This window comes from Chlamydotis macqueenii, chromosome 17 (assembly GCF_036417535.1).
Source record: "Chlamydotis macqueenii isolate bChlMac1 chromosome 17, bChlMac1.mat, whole genome shotgun sequence".
NCBI lineage: Eukaryota > Metazoa > Chordata > Aves > Otidiformes > Otididae > Chlamydotis > Chlamydotis macqueenii.
This window is the reverse complement of record NC_141572.1, coordinates 1,162,597-1,180,126: the sequence shown is the minus strand read 5'-3', so window position 1 is coordinate 1,180,126 and position 17,530 is coordinate 1,162,597. Positions and strand designations below refer to the sequence as shown.

The window sequence follows — 17,530 nt, the reverse complement described above, 5'->3', positions numbered from 1 at the left end:
CTTCTAGGTACTACACTAACTGCTGCTGTGGCACAAAGAGGCCTTGTGCGATTTTGATTATTTTTTTTTTTTGATGCATTTATCACAGAAATCAGTGACCTAGTAATTACTTGTATAGACTGAAGAAATTTCAGTTTGGCACAGCTGACAAAGGTTGTCTCATAGTTATGTATAACCTTTTCTGCCCACAGCTTTGCAGAAGCAAGCTCTTTTCAGACCCTGAACTGAAATGTGTAGGGACAGCTGCAGTTCCCCGGGGACACCGCTCAATGCGGGGTCCGAGGCGAGGCCTCGGCGATCTAGGTAGTCCTTAAGTGTAGCAAAAGCACCTTATAGTTCAGTGAAAGAAGTCAGAGAGCATTTCTCCTCTTCTTCCAGTGATGTCATCTGTAATTTTAAACCAACTGCTTCCCACTTGTACAAAACTCACCCTAGGAAAGGCAACTGAAAGTAAACATGCAAAGTGCTACTGAAAACAGAAACAAGAGGGGAGATATGCCTTGAGCAGTACTGTCCAGCTGGTGTGACTGACAGGAGAGAGCCTGATTAACGTCGCTGGGTGAGTGTTCTTTCTGTAAGGGTTGTGTTTGGGGGATTTTCTTGAACAACAGGGAAGAGGTAACACAAAAGCAACAACTCGGTTAAGACTTTGTCCTGCCTAGCAGCTCCTTTCCAAGGTAAGACAATGCAGTTGACTGACTTAGCCGAAGGGTTGTGATTGAAGCAGCTTCTCCAAGCTTAATTTTAAGGAGAAATAAAGTTCCACTTCAGCTTGTCGAGTCCCTCTGACACCTTTCCCCACCTCCTTCCAGTAGCACAAGCAGGTTATAGTGCACAGTCAGCATCAACAGTTCACATTTCAGCTTGGCATAATGTATATAAATAAATTATATTAATTTAATCAAGTGTAAGACACTTTAAATAAATGAAATGCTAAAGAGTGACACCTCCTGTCGAGTTATTTCCCAGCAGGAATACTGAGTGGCTTGGCCTTCTGTTCTCCCACGCATTCACTGGCTCCTGGACATCCACAACAACCCTCAAGTCTTGATGGGGATGGTTTGTCTGCATCCAGCAGCGCTGCCGTCTGCTTCAGGTAAGCCCACGGAGTATTCCGTGGTGGCAATGAGCAACATGTCCAGAGTTGTCTCAGTGCACTTCGCAATAAAGCGTATGAAAGGCCTCACATCGCCCTCGTTGGCTACTTCCAAGACGTGATAATACTCGGCCCGCTGCTCCTTGCGGATCGTGATGGGTGGGTAGCCTGCCTGCATTAGGATGAGGTTCATTAACAGGCGCGAGGTCCTTCCGTTGCCATCTACAAACGGATGGATGTAAACCAACTTGTAGTGGGCTAACGCAGCAAATTCCACGGGGTGCAAGCTCATGGCATCTTCAGAGTTCATCCACTGCACAAACTCCTGCATCTGTTTCTCAACATCCTTGGGATGCGGTGGGATGTGATGTCCTACAAACACCTGAGTAGTCCTGAACCGTCCCGCCTCCACCGGGTCGGCGTAGCCCAGCACTCTCCGATGTATCTCCAAGATGTCGCTGATGGTTACGGAGCCGATCCGTGACACCAGCGTGGTATTGACGTATTTCAAAGCTGCGTGCATGCCGATCACCTCGTTCTGCTCCACTAAGCTTTTGCCCGGAACAGCGTACCTGGTCTCGATGATGTGTCGTATTTCTGACAGCGTCAGAGTGTTTCCTTCAATAGCAACCGTGTGGTAGATGTGGTGATAGTAGGACTCCTCCATCACGCGGCGCAGGGCAGAGTTGCCTTTGGGGATTGCCATCACTTTTTTCACCTTGCTGTCGATAATGCTAAAATACCGCTGGTCTATCTCTTCAACTAAAGGTAGCGTCCGGTCCCGATTGATCAGAGCCTTCTCGTTGCAGGGAGAAATGGTTAGCGCTTTGGAGTACAAATAGTCGGCTTGAAGAATGTCTTTTTCCTCTTCAGAAAAAATACCGAATTCATTCAGGGCATCCACGTAATCAGGGTCCATCTTGAGGGCGTACACAAAGAGTTTGTGGGCTTTCTCCCGCTTTCCTTGGCGCTTCATTTCGAGGGCTTGATTCAGAGCCGCTCTGGCTTCTAACTTCACTTCTGAAATGCAACGATAACGGTTAGGTAACTGGGTGGCGAGTTCTATGGAAAACCTCTGGTGACCACCACTGTTCACCACTACAAAAATTAAATAAAGCCAGTCTATGAACTGTAACAGAGAACTTGCATTCCAGCTTTGCCAGGCTCCATGCGCAGAGGTTTCTGCCGCATTTACAGGCTGAGTATGCGACAGCAGAGCCATTCCTGGCAGGAAGCGGGGTGAGGCCGCATCTGCGAGCGGCATGGCTCAGGTTGGCCACAGGCGTGTAGCCATCCCAGCAAAACCAGTCTGCTTTGTGTGGGAGGATACGCAGTCTGGAATGCATTCTCTTGGCAGCAATGCCAGTTCTGTGCTAGAAGCATAGCCTACAGCCGCTAGCAGCGCTTCTGTCTGTTTTTTCACTGAACTATCAGACACCTTCCCAGCAATAACAGCTTTAATGCGGACAAAGATACAGTGCTGGAACTGTAATGATTCCTTTGAATGTTTTCCACGTTAACGTCCTGGCCAAGAAACGCCACAGCCTGTGGGTGCCAGGAAGGCTGTTCTATGACAGCCAGGGTTTCAGGATTAATGCCGTGTGTCCCAGGTTACTGTGCAGTAAAACAACACTGTATTCCACTCACCTTGACAGAACCCGGTACCAAAAGCACGAGGAAAAACACCTGAGAGCCTAAGCGGCGCTGAGAAAATGCCAGCGCGTCACCCTGCGCAGGGCCGTGGAATGCTGTCGGGCTGGCCACGGCCTGTCTGAGCGCTGGGTCGCTTACAGCTGGGGGCGATTTGCAGTTGGGCAGTGGGAGTTCGTTACCACTACGGGGTACGGGAGATCACTGGCTGGCGGGGGGGCACATCTCCTGATGCAGGATGTTGTTACACAGCAACCCAGCTGTTCCCCCGTGCCCGCCCGGGGACCCTCTTACCTGGGGAGGCTTTGCCTTTCAGCACCAGCACCTCCAGCCCCTTGGAGGTCACGCTCAGGCCGGTGGTTTGTCCCGCGTATCGGGTGATCCCGGAGGAGCCCGCGCCCAGTTTACTTTTCAGGAAGGAGAGTCCTTCCAGCACTGCGTGGCACCGGTTTTCCACGGCAGCCAGCGGCAGCAGCAGCATCCCCAGCGAGCCCAGCAGCAGCCCGAGCAGGGCCGCCCACCGGACGCGGGCGCACAGCGTTATCCATTTCACCTCGGGCTCCGCCGCCGTAGACATGAGGTTCATCCCGCTTCCAGCGCGGACGCGAGGGACATCTCCTCTCCCGCTGCTCCCACCTGGGAACGCAAACAGCTTCAGCCAGAGCCCCCGGGCTCTGCGAGGACCAAGGCGCCCTGTCCCGCACAGGTACGGCGCCGCTCCCCGCCTCCTCCGGGCCTCCCTCCCCGCAGCGCCCCTGCGCGCCCTCCCGGCGTGGAGACCCCCCCAGACCCCCGTGCTCCCGCCTCCCCGGTTCCTTCCCCAGGTCTCCTTCCCCCAGCCTGGCCCCCGTCACCCCTAGGTCCCCCCTGCCCGGGACCCCCCCAGGCTCCCCCCCAGCCCCGCTCCCTCCATCACCTTTGCCACCTCCCCGCGCCGCCGGCTGCCGGCTACACTAGCCCCGCCCACTGAGGCCGCGCCCTGCCATTGGCTGAGCCGACCCTCTTCTCCTTTCCCATTGGCGCTCACAGCGGATCCGTCTCTCTTGCGTTCCGCCCTCCTTCTTATCCTCGATTTCCTGTGGCGTCTTCCGGGTAGCGGCACGCCCCCGGCGCGGGAGAGGCTCGTGGAGGCTGACAACTGGTGAGCGCTCGCGCCAATCACAGGAGGGGCAGCCAATGAGAAGGGAAGCTGGAGGAGGAGGCGGGCCCATTTGCTATTTAAGGGCTGGGTGGCGGCCCCTGCGTGCGCTGTCATGGCGGCGGAGGGGCAGCGGGGTTGCGTCCCCTCCTCAGGCCCGGGGCAGGGCCGCGGCGGGGGGGAGCGGGTCAGGCCTGGGGGCGCCCAGCCCGGCGGGGCATCGTGAGGGTGCGGGGCCGCGAGATGGCAGCTGCATCGCCAGTGCGGCCTTCTCTGTGGAGGCGGTGTGGGCAGAAAACCGCTGTCTGGTCGGGGTGTTCTTGTCACCAATCTCTGGCTTTTCTGGAATATTTTTTTTTTTTTTTTTTTTTTTTCCCCCCCCCTTGCCTAGAGGCGGCGGAGTGTGTCAGTAATCAACATACCTTGGTGCTCCGCAGCAGGGCTGTGCCTCTCCCTTCCCTCTGCTGGAGACCAGGAACAGGGAGGGATTTGACAAAAGCTGAAATAAAACAGAATATTTTCGGGAATTGGACGTAACTCCCTCAGATTTCAGTACCTAGCAAGATGATGAGGCAGTTTTCTACCAGATGCTTACGCAGCAAATCATCCCTGCCAGGGAAAAATAACCTGGTTTGTCAGAAATCAGTGGTGGCAATTTAAACTGTTTTTCTTGGTTGTAGCTGACAACAGGAAAAAGCGAGGCGGGTAAATACAGCCCTGGGGTTGCGGGGGTTCGCAGCCCCTCCGCGCAGCGTGCCCTGAGGGGTGCTGAAGAAGAGACGCCTGCGTTGCTGGCTCTCTGCAGCGCGGAGTTCAGCGGCTGCCGGGGCTCCTCTCGCTGCGGGGTGTTGTGCGGGGAGGCTTCACCAGCATCTGTCCGTTCTGCTGCTGCTGTCACAGCCCTGGCTGCCGTGAAGGAGTAAAGGACGCGTCTCGGGCTTGCTTGCGATGCCACATTGGGTTTGTTGGCAAGAACTTAGGAAGAAAAAGGGGCAAATGTAAGTTACTTTAGTAAAATGAACGAGTGTTAACATGAAGTTCAAGAAAGGCAAGTACTGCATTCAGGAAGAGGAATTCAGGCCCAAAATATGCCTGCCCCCCAAAAAATACACCCTAGTGCCTGCCTGTGTGTCGGCCTCTGCCCAGGCTGTCTGTTTTGAAGCCTCGGAGAGGACGCAGCGCTGAGATCCCTCCTGATGTTTTGAGCACAAAGGCAGTATTCTCTCCTTGGGCACTGTTCCTTGCCTTGCGTTCCCCTCACACCTGTGGGGGATGCACCGAGGATCCTTTTCCTGAGCAGTGACTCGAAACCAAACTCTTCAGAGGAGCTGCTGGTTCCACCACGGTCACTGGTTTGCATGGTGGACTTGTAGTCCCGAGGACAAGCCACCTTTGTGCCCAAATAAACGATCACGGAACACACTGCCAGCGGTTAAGTAAGAGCACGGTGTGGGACGTGCTGTCCCACAGTATGGATGCTGTCTGTGTTGCTCCTGCGCTGTTCTGCTTCTTCTACAAACAGCTCAGAACCAGGCTGACGTTGTTTTACATGGAGATTTCCAGAAACAGTCTTCCTTTTCTTGCTTGTTTTCACTGGGAAAGGCAGTAACCACTCTCTGAGAGCCAGGGCTCTCTCAGATGTTTATTGATTTTACTGGGATTGACAAAAGCAGCTTGAACTCAGTTCAACCGGCATCCCTAAAAAGAGACTGACAGCACCTCAGCTCTGAGACCGCTCGGCAGCAAATGGAGCCCAAGGCGATTCCTGCAGCACAAAATTACCGCGTCCTCCAGCCGTTTGGAGCCTGCCAGAGCCCGTTAATGCTGAAAGATAAGTTGGGGGATAATTAGCATTTGAAGGATGAGTAAATCTGTCTGCCCTCCAAGAGGAAGCTTCTACAGAAATGTGTATTTTCCTCTGTGCCAGAGATACGGCACCCAAGCCCAATTACAGAATAATTATAGAGCGATGATGTATTTTCCTCTTAAAAATGGTGAGAAGTACAGTTAGAATCTGTTCAGTGATTAAATCTGTTCTAGCAGAGAACAAAACTGGTAGCCAGGAATGCCTGGCATCTCCTGCTGGCTTTGACGCCCCTCGGTAGCGTTGGAGCAGTGCTTTGCGACCGCTGTAGGGAAGCCGTCAGTGCCGCGCCGTCCCTCGGGGGTGCCAGCGGTACTGCTGACACTTGGCGTTTCTACGGCTCTTCCTCAGCGCGGATCCGGGATAACTCAAGGGTTGCCGTCACCGGTACGTCGCGCGTTGCAGTTATTTATGATTTTGTCAGGGGTAGCGAAGAGAGATCCCAGTGTAGATGGCAGGAAGGAGTAGGGTTGTCAAACGCTGGAGCTGTAGCCCTGGGGTGGCCCTCTGGGCCTCCTCGGCGTGGTTGGACACGGACGCGTCTGCAGCCGCGGCTGTGCCGACGGGCTCCAAGCTGGACCCTTAACCTCAGCGGGGAATTTGCATTTGAAATGATGCCGTAGGTTGTGGCGTTGCAGAGGGACGCTGGAAGCGTTATGGTTGTGTCACGGGAGAAGATGCGTAACAGGCTGGTTCTTATTACTTCATATCTGAGCCTGAGTCTGTGAACGTGGAAGTGGAAGTGTCCCTGCAGCCGGTAGATGGCATTGACTCATCTCGCTGCTCCGCGGAAACCTCCCCGTGTGCTGCAGTCTCTCTGCCGGATCTTTTATACCTTCTGCCTTTAGAGGCAGTGATCGCGAAAAACATATTTTAGGGTTGAGTAAGGCTCTGATTTCCTTTTGGAACTGTTTGTACTGGGATAAAAACCGCCTTCCTGTGCACTAAGGAGGTTTTGGGGATCTGTTGCTGCTGAGGTGTAACGGCGGCCGGCGGCACAGAGCTAGCGTTTCTCGGCAGCTGTGTCTGATGGTGGCTGTTAGGCTGATCCTTGCGAGAATCCTACCCGATATAAATTTGGAAGGTGTGATAAGGCAGAAATGTTAGTGTTGCTTCTTTCTGGCTTTCCCGGGCCACATGTTAAAGGAAAAAAAAAAAATCTTTGCAAAAGGAAGGACTTGTCTTGCTGGGGGTATTGGTGGTCCCTTTTTGTCCCCCTCCAGCCCAGGTTTCATCTCTTTTATTTCCTGCGCTCTCGGGCAGTGCCGTTGGGGCTTGCTGGCAACTGGTTGCCCTTGAGTTGCTTTAAACTCGGGCAATGAGGAGGCAGCGATCGGCTTGAGGAGCAGCGCTTGGGAAAGGCTCCTTGGCTGTACGAGGCTCTTGTCAGGAGAGGCTGCTGGATGCAGGGACAGCATTGTATATGGAAGTGTGGGATTTTAATCAACGAACAGATGGGCAAGTAAGAGATCAAATGCCTGGCGGTAAAGCTGTCACCCAGGTCACAGCAAGGTGGTTGTGAAAAACGGTTTCGACAATCTCTGCTGCGCTGTTTGCAAGCCAAATGGAAAACCATGCCCTGGCAGTGCAAAGACCAAAGGGATTTTAATTAAAGAGAAAATAGAAGGGTAAGCAAAAAGCAGGAGCCAGATTGCACTGTGGTGATTACTTGTCCTAGCTGCAATCCGAAGAAACGGAGTGGGGGGATTCGAGGCTAAGTGAGCGATTTAAAGCTCTTAGAGCAAACATTGAGAAGCACAAACAGAAGGCCGAGTAGATATCTGAAAACAGAGCTCTGAGAGGGTGCAGGAACACAGGGCTTTGTTGGCGCTCTTAATGAATAACGAGGAGCGAGCTTCTCAGACAGATTGGTTTGCGGCACTGGGAATAAATGGACAAAAGGAAAACTTTCAAAGCAATACTGCAGCTGAGCGTGACATTACTTCAGCTGAGCTGGGCCAGAGCTGTTCTAGCATCAGCCCAGTAAGCTTGTTACAACCGGCAAAGCCACTCTGCGATGTCTGCCGGTAACGAGGAGTGCAATTTAGAGGGAAGAAGGGAATAAGGAGTCCCATCTGTCTGGAAGAAAAGCTCTTTTGTTATTGCACTTACCAGCACAGGTTTTCAATCAGCCACACACTGCTGCTGGTTGGAAGGTCTGGAAGGCTGTGAGGCACAGAAACACCCACCCAAAGCGAGCGGCGAATGCTGCTGGGCTGGTTCTGTCCCCAGGCAGGGACAGAGGTGGAAATGGCAGCGCCTGAGATGCCTCCCTGTTCTAGTACTTGTGAAGAGTTGTCATGGTGCTGGCAGCTGTGGAGAACGGGGAGCAAACCTGAAAACTCTTGGAAAAAATGAAATATTTGTGGGAAAGAACATCATTGTTTCTCGTGGCAATGGCTGTTCTTGCTCGCTGTCCTGCCTTGGAGTGAGAAACGTCAGCTTTAGGGAAGTTGGGGGCTGTAGAAAGCTGCAGTCCAACCTGATCCCAAGGTTGAAGAGGACCTTTTTTGGGGAACTCAGACCGCAGAGCCTCGTTAGGGACTTCTTGGACCTTAACTCGCAGTCCCCAAACTCTGCGGGAGTCCTGCCTCAGAGGACGCTTGGGAGAGGGGTAGGGCAAGCGGCTGCGCGCTCGTCTCCAGCCTGCCCTTGAAGCTGAGGTGGAAATGCTGACTCCGGCGTTAAGGAGCCGTTTTGGACTCGCCGCCACATACGCTTGACTGCCGTGACTCCACGCCAGGCGATCTGGAGATAGATTAAACCCATGAGCTACTGCGGCGGGGATTTGCACGTTAATAACAGAAGGGAAATTGCCTCCACAGTCTCCTCTCTGCGTTTTGATCCTGTGAAGTGCCGGGTACCCCCAACGCCAGCCCATTTGATTGATTCCAGGAGGCAGCATAGACCTCCTGGGATAACGAGGGCTTCTGGGATAAGATGCCCAGGTAATTTCTTGCTTTTACCTCCCTGCTCCTGTGGCTGAGTGAGGGGAAGGGTTCAGCTAAAAATGCAAGAGAAGTGATGCTTGTTAAGAGGGATTTAGTGTCAAAGTCTACGTAGGCCCTGCTTGGGACACAGCACAAGGATGAGCGGCTTCCCGATAGCCACACAGGGGTGGAAGCAACCTCCTGCTCCTTCCCGGGTGCCAGAGGAGCAGTCGGATCAGGGCAGCCTGGCAGAGAAGGGCGGAGAGCTGTCTGCGCCGCGGCAGAGACCTCCCTTCCAGCAGGCACGCTTCCTGGGGACGCGAGAGGCGTCATTCAATCGTTAAAATTCTGCAGACTTGCTGTCTCCAGGGCCTGTAATCTAGGACACGGAGGGCTAAAACAGGCAGGAGGGTAGGTGTTTTGTAGGAGCAGATTACAAAAGGAGCTATTTTACCTTGTAAGGTTTTCAGCTCGCCCCCTGCCATGCTACTGACAGCTGCCAGAGCTTGGCAGATGTCCCTGCGGAGATTTGGGAGGGTGAGACAACCGCTTATCAGATTCGGAGGTGGCGCTTCTTCTCGCTGGGGCAACGGTGGGACAGACTTGGCTGAAGGTGGTCCTTTCCGCGGGTGGGGAGCGTGAGGCTGGCACCGTTGGGGTCTCTGGGGGCCTGTGCTGTAGCGGGGATGGAGGCAGTGGTGGCCTTGGTGGCCACGGGCACCACGCTTGGGCTCTCTGTGCTCAGGGATCCTCTTCTAGTCTTAGATGCCCTCAAGCTCTTTCCTTCTTGGACTTCACTTAAAAAACCCACCCCGTTTAGATCTGGGAATGACTTGATCCTCATACTCTCGCCTTTATTTTTTTCTTCTTGGAGATGTTCAGCTGCAGGAGGCTTTTGGGAGCCGAGAATGGAGCCAGCGGTGTTGTCCGGCTGGAGGCACGTCCTCACAGGGAGCTGTCCCGATCCTGCCCGCTTTGGCTTGGGGAGCCAGGACGTCCTGCTGCCTGCCAGAACCCTGCGGAGAGGCACAATGGGAGAGTGGTCTGGGGACAGCCGTGTGCTGTGGAGGCCCACAGGGGGCTGCTGAACGGGGGGGACGTTTTTCCTTAAAGGTGCCAGGAGAGGGGTTGCTTGGTTACTATGGCAACGGCAGCCGGTGTGGGGATGCTCGGGGGGCTTTGAGTGAGCTCGGGTGGAGTGCTGGAGGCCAGCCTGTCCTGTTCTGGGGCTGATTTCCAACGTTTCCCCTTCCAGTGGGCTGCCTGCGAGGGTCTCTGCTCGGCCGGGACTGCCCTGAGCAGTGCTTGGTGACGGCGATGCTCCCTGTCCGCAGTTGTTAAGAGCTGATTAAGTTCCTAAATCCCAGAATTTAGGCAGAGGCCTTCGTAACTCCTGGCTGCTCTGGCTTTGCTTCTCCATGGATCCAAGTTTCCAAAGGCTCCTGGAGCCTGGGATGTTCAAATGGCTCTTTCTGTGTGCCAATTTTAAATATGAACCAAAGCAGGTGGACGATCCTTGATAAATCACAGAGCACCTCTGTGGCTAGTGGTGTTGGCATGGAGATCTGATCTCGGGAGCTCTGCACAACTCCAGAGCCATCTCGGAAACAGGGAGAAAGAGCGTGAATAGTTCACAGCTTTCCATGGAGCTCTGTTAATGCTCCTGCGTGCTGCTAAAGAAAATGCGTCCTCTGAAATTCCTCACAATTAAAACTCGGGTTCCCCCTCTCCTCCTGCCAGTAACGGTGCGGAGAACAGCCCGTTTATTATCAGCGGTGTGACTCCATCTTTATCAGGTTCCTCCAGCACTCTGCAAAACTGAGAGTTGTTAAACATTTCACTTTATACAGCTGGATTTAATTACTTTGGAGATGGAATGTTAAATCTCTGTTGGGCTTTATGGCTTTCAACAGGAAGAGGCTGAGCTGGAGCAGGAGCTGCGTGTAAATCGCTCGGTGCTGGTATGCGGGGCAAGCGCTGTGAGCTGCTTTCGCGAGCTCTCGGTGTTGCATGGAAGCTCCTCGCTGGCTCTTCTCCGATGCCAGCGGAGCCCCGGGACGCTGGGCTCTCCCCGGCTGTTCCTGCGCCACCGCTGCTGGCTGCCCGTTCCTAAAATGCTGGGGCGAGCTGCGGCCGGTTCCTGTTTGGGCTAGGTGAAGGGGTGGGAAAAGCTGAGCGCGGTGTGCTGATGCTCCGTCCGGGCCTCGTCCTGCGGAACTGAGCTGCGCCTTTTCCCGGGAACACAGTGCTGACTGTGGAAATCAATACAGTGCAGCGAGGGCACGCGGGCTCGTGCCTTGTCTGTCAGCTCAGGTGGTTTGTCCGGACCTGTGTGCCATCTTAGCCGCGAGGAACTTTCTGATGAAGCACTGTTGTTTCTTGCCTCGTAGCCAACCTGCTTTCCGGTCCTCGAACCAAACTCCTGCACCCCTCTGCGTGCCGCTCCCTCCCTGCAGCTCTCCGGCAGTGAGCGATTGTCAGGCTGAGCTCTGGCTCTCTGCCCTCCGACGCGGCTTCCTTGCCTGCTTTTTATTCCTCTCCAAAAGCTGCGGCTTAGATCTGTGCTGTTTGTAGCTAATGATCAGCTACTGCCCGGTGAGCCTAAACCCCAGCCCACGGTGTTGGCAGCCGGATGCAGCTCCGGTCCTGAACGCGGTGGCACGTGTGTTGCTTTCGCTGGCTGGGCCGGCGAGGTGCCTCCCTTTTCTCAGCGGTCTGTCCATTTTGGAAGCAATTATAAGATTGCTGTTTCTCCCAGATGTGGCAAATGGCTTCAGGCAAGAGCTGAGAGCTCTGTGGAATGACTTCGGTGGCGCTGATGCTCACTGAATGTTTCGGTAAATGGCCGGTGCTGGGTCATAATTCAGTGCGGCTGCTCCGGGGACAGAGCCGGAGTTTGGCTGGTGGTGCTGCTTGGCAGAGCTGTGTCCTCAGCGCGAGCCAGGACGATGCTCTCTACTTTGGTGGGGATCAGCATTCAAGGGCTTTTTACTCTAGAGAGAAGCAGGAACGTTTCTCCTTGTTCTGCATTCGTGGACTCCTGGCTGCTGGCACATCTGTGTCGTACATCCAGAGGAGAAAAGCCGGTGGAGGTGGCCCTTTGCTGTCCCGTTGAGCTGTTGTTTGGGAGAATGCCCGGTGATTACCTGGCCTCTGCTCTGGGAGGGCTGCGTCATTCGTTAGCCCAGCTACCAAATTAGGGAGAGTCAGATCACGCAGAAAACAGCAGCTTGCCTGGGAACCCTGGGGTGTCAGGGGCAGGTAGCAGCCTCATCTTTCGTAGTGACTTTATTTGCAGAGGTTTAATTGAGGCTCCTGCTGACATTTGGGCTACGCGCCTCGCCAGCCATGGGCTGGGCAGGCCGCCTGACTTCCCTGAGCATGGACCTGCTAACGAACGGGCTTCTGCAGAACCCAGTCTTTGCTGCGGGTTTGCTCTTGTTTAGCTGTTACGTTTATTCTCTGGTGACTACAGAGCTGACAGCTGGTAAAGATTTGCATACGGCATGAAATTAAGTGAGTTCATTTTAATGTCTAATCCGTGCAAAGCTCAAATTTGGTTTCTAAAAGCCTTGCTTTGCCTTATCATTGCTGGCACATCTGCTTCGTGCATTAGCCTTTGATTTCTGAAAGTTTTTTTTCCTTGTATTTCACCAGGATGAGCAATTAGAGCAGATCTTTGCCATGTTTTGTCAAGGCTTGAACAGCAGAGCTCGGGGTCCTCCGCAGCACGCAGTGAGTGTTCCGCCGAGCCTTTGAGGAGCATCCCTTGCATCTCCAGCAGCGATCTGCCGTGAGGAGCTCCCCTAGCCCTCGCTGCCGCAGCGCGTTCAGCAGCGTGCTCTGGGATTGCGCAACGCCGGCCGTCAGCGGGCTCCTTCTAGCGTGCACCGCTTTGATCCGCTTCCCTCGAGTGTGCAAAAGTTACTTCTAAGCCTTCGCTTGTCCTCGGAGCGTGAAGCCGGCTTCAAAACTGGGCTGCGCTATTTATTTCAGTTTCTCTTCTGTCTCTTCTTGTTCACCTCTTGTGTGAAGTGTTGAGAGGGAAACCAGCTGTGCCCAGCGTGGGGTATGGCGGGGAAATCGCTCTTCGACCTTGCCTACGCTCGGGGAATGCAGACACAATTTCTCAGGTGCAGGGAGCCCCGCGGTCCTGCAGCTCGTAGCATTCCCGTCCCTGAGATCAGCGCGTGTCCCCTCAGGGCTCTTTTGGGGCTCAGCAACGGGGCAGCAGGTCAGAGTGATGTACGAGAGGTGGAAATAACACAGCGGCTGCTAAAGCCGAACCAGTGGCTTGCCTCATATCCAACAGGGCTGTCTGCTGGTAGTCTAAGAGCGGAGAAAATGCTGGATAATGTTGTAAATGCTTTGTAGGAGCTGTTTCCGTCAATGTGAATGAGCTGGTGGATTGGCCTTCCAGGACGCTGTGCTCATGGCGCTTGGGGGGAAGGTGACAAAAGCATCCAGCAGGAACGTTTGATGTTTGTGAGATGTCGTTTCTGATTTCAGGTCTTCGCTCCACTGGTGTTTGGAAGATCTGGGAATGCAGATGGAGCACCTGAAAGGAAGTTCTTGAGTATTTGCTGTTGGGAAAGAAGTGAAGAATACTCTGGATCTCAGGAAGCGGGTGTTGAGAAGGCACCCATCCAGCTGTGGCCCCGGAGCAGAGCTCTTGCAAGCAGTTTCTCTTGCACAGACCAGAACGGCTCAGGTTTGTTCACGCGCTGAAGCGGAGTTCGGATCCGGACAGCAGAGAAGGGGATAGGATGGTAGGAGTGGGCTGTGCTGGCCGAGACGTGTCCCAGCCAGCTCCCTCCAGCACGACTGTGATTCAATAACACTGGAGTTCGAGGGGGCGCTGCGCTTGGCTTGCTCTTCTCTCGTGTTCTGCACCAAAGACGTTGGTGTCCTTCAGCCAGCATGGGTCAGCATTCAGCTAGCGTGGAGCGCCCTGCCGCAGCCCCGGGTTTGTGGTCTCTGCTTGAAAAGAGGCAGAAAGCAGAAACAGGGAGTGGATTTGACAAGAGCACAGTAGTCTTGGGTTTGTGTAATGAGCTGGAATTGCAAACCTTGTGAAGCTAGCGATGGGAAAAGAGTAGAGTGCACTGCAGTTGTCTCTCTATGGGAGGTCTGACCTTTCTGAGCTTGAAATTCACAACTGAGAAAGCAAAACCGTAGCTTTTTGGCAGATGATACGGATTTTCCTCCAGACCATCTGGAATGGAGTTTGGAGTTGGTTTCATTTCTTGCTTTTAAATGTCTTTTATTTAGCAGGCCAGACGTCTAGAGCCCAGGTAAGGACTCGGGCAGGGGCAGGAAAAGCAGCAGGCCTGCAGCTCGTGCGCAGAAGCCGATTGCAGAGGCTGTGGTGCTGCTGAGCAGCCTCTTGCGGAGGCCTCCCCGGCACAGCCGAGAGAGGAGCCGAGGAGCTCCTGCCCGCTCTCCAGTGTCAGTGGGGTCCAGAGGGAGCTCTGCCGTGTCCCTGCCGCGCTTTTGCTGACCTGGGCTTGAAGAGTCTCCATCGCTCAGTGCTCCCAAGCGACTTGGGCTCTGAGCCCTGCGTGGGGCCAAAGGGACGTGGTGGGGGAGCTGCACGTTGGCATCAGCGAAGGCCTGGGGCACTCGGAGGACGGTAAATCTTTGTGGAGGGAGGGGAGATTGTGCCTTCGTCTCACCCAGGCTGCGGTGGCGTCGTGCTCATCTCCTTTTTGCTGGTGTTTGTTAGTGCTGTCGCTCAAAAGATCCTGGTGTAAATAAGGCTCTTGGCTTGGGCGGCTGCTCGTTCAAAGAAATCGATTCAATTAAATTGGACTGGGTGGAGGCGCAGTACGGGTGCGAAAGGCTGTGGCAGAGGGCTGTAAATCCTGCTTTCTGCAGCGCTGGAGCTGGCGCTGCGCTTTCCGTCTTCCGCCTTTCTCTGAAATAAACCCCCTTTTCCAGCTCCTTCCCTTGTCCTTGCTCTTCTCCAGGAGGAGAGGAGATTGGCAGGGCAAGAAATGCGGAGCAGGAGACCCGAGAAACTGGATTTTGCACGAAGCCACGGGCGCTGCGACCCACACTCTGCAGGAGCAGGGCTGGTGCTGAGCATCGCCTGCCCGAGGAGTCGGCCCTTCTCAGAGATCCATCCTCATGCCAAAGAAGCGCCAATTTGGTAGGGGTGATCGATTCTGCGGTGGTTTTGCCGCTCGAGGGCAATAAAAGCAGAGAGGTTGGTCTCGGCTGTGTTTGACCGCAGCTTCCCTGCCGGGTTCTGTGTATAACTGTGTTGGGTTCCCTGCGCCGCGATGATTGAACAGGAACACGCCAACAGCTCCTGGGTTAATGCGATTAAATGCATCCCGTGGAACATCTCTATTTGTCTGGAGCGTGCTGCTTGGCCAGGCGCTGTTGAAATCTGGGTTTGAAGTCACGAGGCTTTGCAAATCCGCCTCTCTGTGGGCATCATCTCTAAATTTTGGTCCGGAGCGGGGTTGAAATCTCCCCCTTGGTCTCATCAAAGGCTTCCCCGGTGCTGAGCCGTGCTGGCAGCCAGCCGCCGGGCTGATCCCCCGGACCCAGGGGCACCGGTTATCGTGCCGCTGGTAGCTCCCTGCGCTTGTTTGGCAGCTGAATGGGAGGAGAGTGGGGATTTTGAAATTAGCACAGCAGGGAAGAAAACCCCATGATCTAAAGCAAAGCGGAATTTTCTCCTTGAATTTCAGAGGGCTAGAGCAGCAAACAAACAATTATTTCCCCGTGACTTTGCTGGGTAGATGTGTAATTCCCGAGTGACGGGGAACCAGCGCTCTGAAAGCGAGCTGCTGGCTGCTGGATAACCAGGGCGACGGTGGGAGCAGAGCGAGGATCCGCTGGCGCAGAGCGCTCTGACCGCCTGCCGCGGCGGGGAGAGAGCCTCCAGCCCTCGCTCCCGGGCCCCGGCGTGGCGTGCCGCGCCTCGGGGCTGCGGGGCCGAGGTGGGCAGTAGCGATGCTATGAAGTGACGCGTAGAGGGAGCAAGCAATTCCGTGTTGTTTTTCCCTCCCCTCGGTGCACAGTTTTATGTAGTGTAAAATGTGTTGTGTTATTGGAAATGGCATTTTGGCTGGGCTTCGTACAAGGGAGTGCTGCTAAATACAAATAAAAGGCAATTGTTACTTCTTTCAAGCATGGCACAGAAGTTCAAATCCTCTTCTTTTGTGGGGAAGGAGGCTGCAGTTTCCCCTGCCTCTCCCAGCAGTCGGTGGATAATTCGGAGATAAGCAGAGCGGCTCCGGTGGGGTCGCTGGCGGTGGGCAGGGGGTCAGGCTGGGAGCAGGGCTGCGCTCTCAGGTCCCGGGGGACGGCTCCACCTCGCTGCTGTAGCCAGCAGCACCCCGTTGCAGTTTTAATTTCCAAGGAAAATCAGCAAAAGTCCCCCCAGCCCAACTGCCTCTGTCCTGCTATTCAGTGATGTTCAAGTCAGTCCTCTGCCTTGTTAGCTTGTGAATATTACTGCAGGGGTTTTTTATTTTTTTTCTTTTTTTTTTTTAGGCCAAGTGCACTGCGTTAGACAGCAAGTGGAAAGAGAAATGCATCATGCAAACCACGAGGGAAAAGCATCTTTCCCTCTCTCCCAGCACAACCTGCCGATTAAATGAGCAAAGAGACAGCTCTGAGAAGAATCTCTTGTTGGGGTGGAGAGAGAGACACTTTAAGGTGTTGGTATTGAGGTTTCTCTGAAGGACCATGCGGCTGGGACATAAAATGTGTTGGGACCCAGGGCGGAGGGTGGGAAACGCACGCTCCGTGTTAGCAGGGGGATGGCGCTGGACGCGCAGGACAGGACCAGGGTGAAATCCCCCAGATGATGCATCAGCCTTGGACTCCAGCGGGAATCAGGGAGATGTCCCTGTGTCACCTGTGCCTGGCAGTCCTGGAGAACAGAGCTGGGGTCCCCTGGGTGCCACCCGTCCCTCGCTGCTGCCCGTGAGTGTGGCTTTCACTGGGAAGCTTCTTAAAATCTGCTCAGCAGGGCTGGGGCTGTGCCTGGAGACTGAGGCTGGAGAAATGCAATTTAGCACTGTAGCTTCTGATTAAAATGACTTCACGGGGTTGAGAGGGGTGTTGGCAGAGGCAGAGCTGGCAGCGTGCCATCCGTGGGGGCAGGCGGGGACAAGACGTGGCCTCAAACTGCGCTGGCCTCCTGCCCCTCTGCCCCTTTCCCGTTTCTATTTTGATTTTCCCGACAAAGCCCTGAGCTTGGGCAGCTCTTGGCTTCTGGAGTCATTGGAGAAGCTGTGGTATTTCTTGTTTTTAAGCTTAAAATAGCCTGGAATCAGCTCTTCATGTTTCCTGGAGTCTGCTTCACTTTCCAAACGCAAGCGAGATTCACCACGGTGCAAGCAGGAATTAAAAGCTGGTGCACGCCCTGGACTGAAGTCCGTGCGTATTTTGCGGGCCCGCGACAGCTAATGCAGGAGCTGTTCCCCCATACGCGTGATTTGCAATCACGACAAAAGCAAGCCACATCAGATCAAGGCTTTTGGCAGGACTCATTTTCTAGTGGTTGTTAACGGCTTGGGGTGGGCCCCTGGGCGCATCAGCAAACAGAGAAAGCAGAGGATCAGATAAAATGAAGCGTGGTTTGGGTCTCTGAAAGCCGTCTTTAGGAAGAGCCCGGCGTTGTTATAATTTTCAGTCGCTCGTTGTTTTCTGCCCAAGTAATGTTGGGGAAGTCTCTTGAATCGCTTCCTAATTCGCGAGGGTCCCAGAGGCATCACGTTTGGAAGGAATTGGATTAACGCTTATGAAAAATAAATTACAGCCTGAGTGCTCGTTAGATGATTTTGAATTAATTTATTGATTGGAGGCTGGAGTGTAAGAAAATAGAGGGG

The 17,530-nt window shown here is 54.2% G+C and overlaps 2 protein-coding genes and 1 long non-coding RNA gene across 10 annotated transcripts in view; 2 read left to right on the top strand and 1 right to left on the bottom strand.

The window, feature by feature from the left end:
* The window catches only part of SART3 (spliceosome associated factor 3, U4/U6 recycling protein), a 19,006-nt gene extending 17,985 nt beyond the window's left edge, over positions 1–1,021 (top strand). For 3 of the 4 annotated variants that reach the window (XM_086761976.1, XM_086761975.1, XM_086761974.1), the window contains exon 21: positions 192–497. In XM_086761976.1, the coding sequence (XP_086618102.1) occupies positions 192–314 (123 nt within the window). In that variant the 3' untranslated portion in view covers positions 315–497. Of the gene's footprint in view, positions 1–191; positions 498–969 lie in introns of those variants that run through there. The other variant, XM_086761978.1, reaches the window with a different exon arrangement.
* Positions 874–3,684, bottom strand: FICD (FIC domain protein adenylyltransferase). 2 transcript variants are annotated; one of them, XM_086761981.1, is made up of 3 exons: positions 3,663–3,684; positions 3,041–3,382; positions 874–2,347 (listed from the first exon to the last, which is right to left on the bottom strand). In XM_086761981.1, exons 2-3 carry the CDS (start codon positions 3,330–3,332, stop codon positions 1,041–1,043), a joined length of 1,599 nt encoding a protein of 532 aa, XP_086618107.1. In that variant the 5' UTR covers positions 3,333–3,382; positions 3,663–3,684; the 3' UTR covers positions 874–1,040. The 2 variants fall into 2 exon arrangements, with proteins under 2 accessions (XP_086618107.1, XP_086618108.1); XM_086761982.1 differs by having other exon boundaries at positions 874–2,116.
* On the top strand, positions 3,343–17,530 carry LOC147598543 (uncharacterized). 4 transcript variants are annotated; one of them, XR_015260503.1, is made up of 5 exons: positions 8,576–8,696; positions 9,553–9,791; positions 13,188–13,644; positions 13,950–14,886; positions 16,188–17,530. It is a non-coding gene; the product is annotated as an uncharacterized LOC147598543 (long non-coding RNA). The 4 variants fall into 4 exon arrangements; XR_015260501.1 differs by lacking the exon at positions 8,576–8,696 and adding an exon at positions 3,343–3,452 and having other exon boundaries at positions 13,188–14,886; XR_015260500.1 differs by having other exon boundaries at positions 13,188–14,886.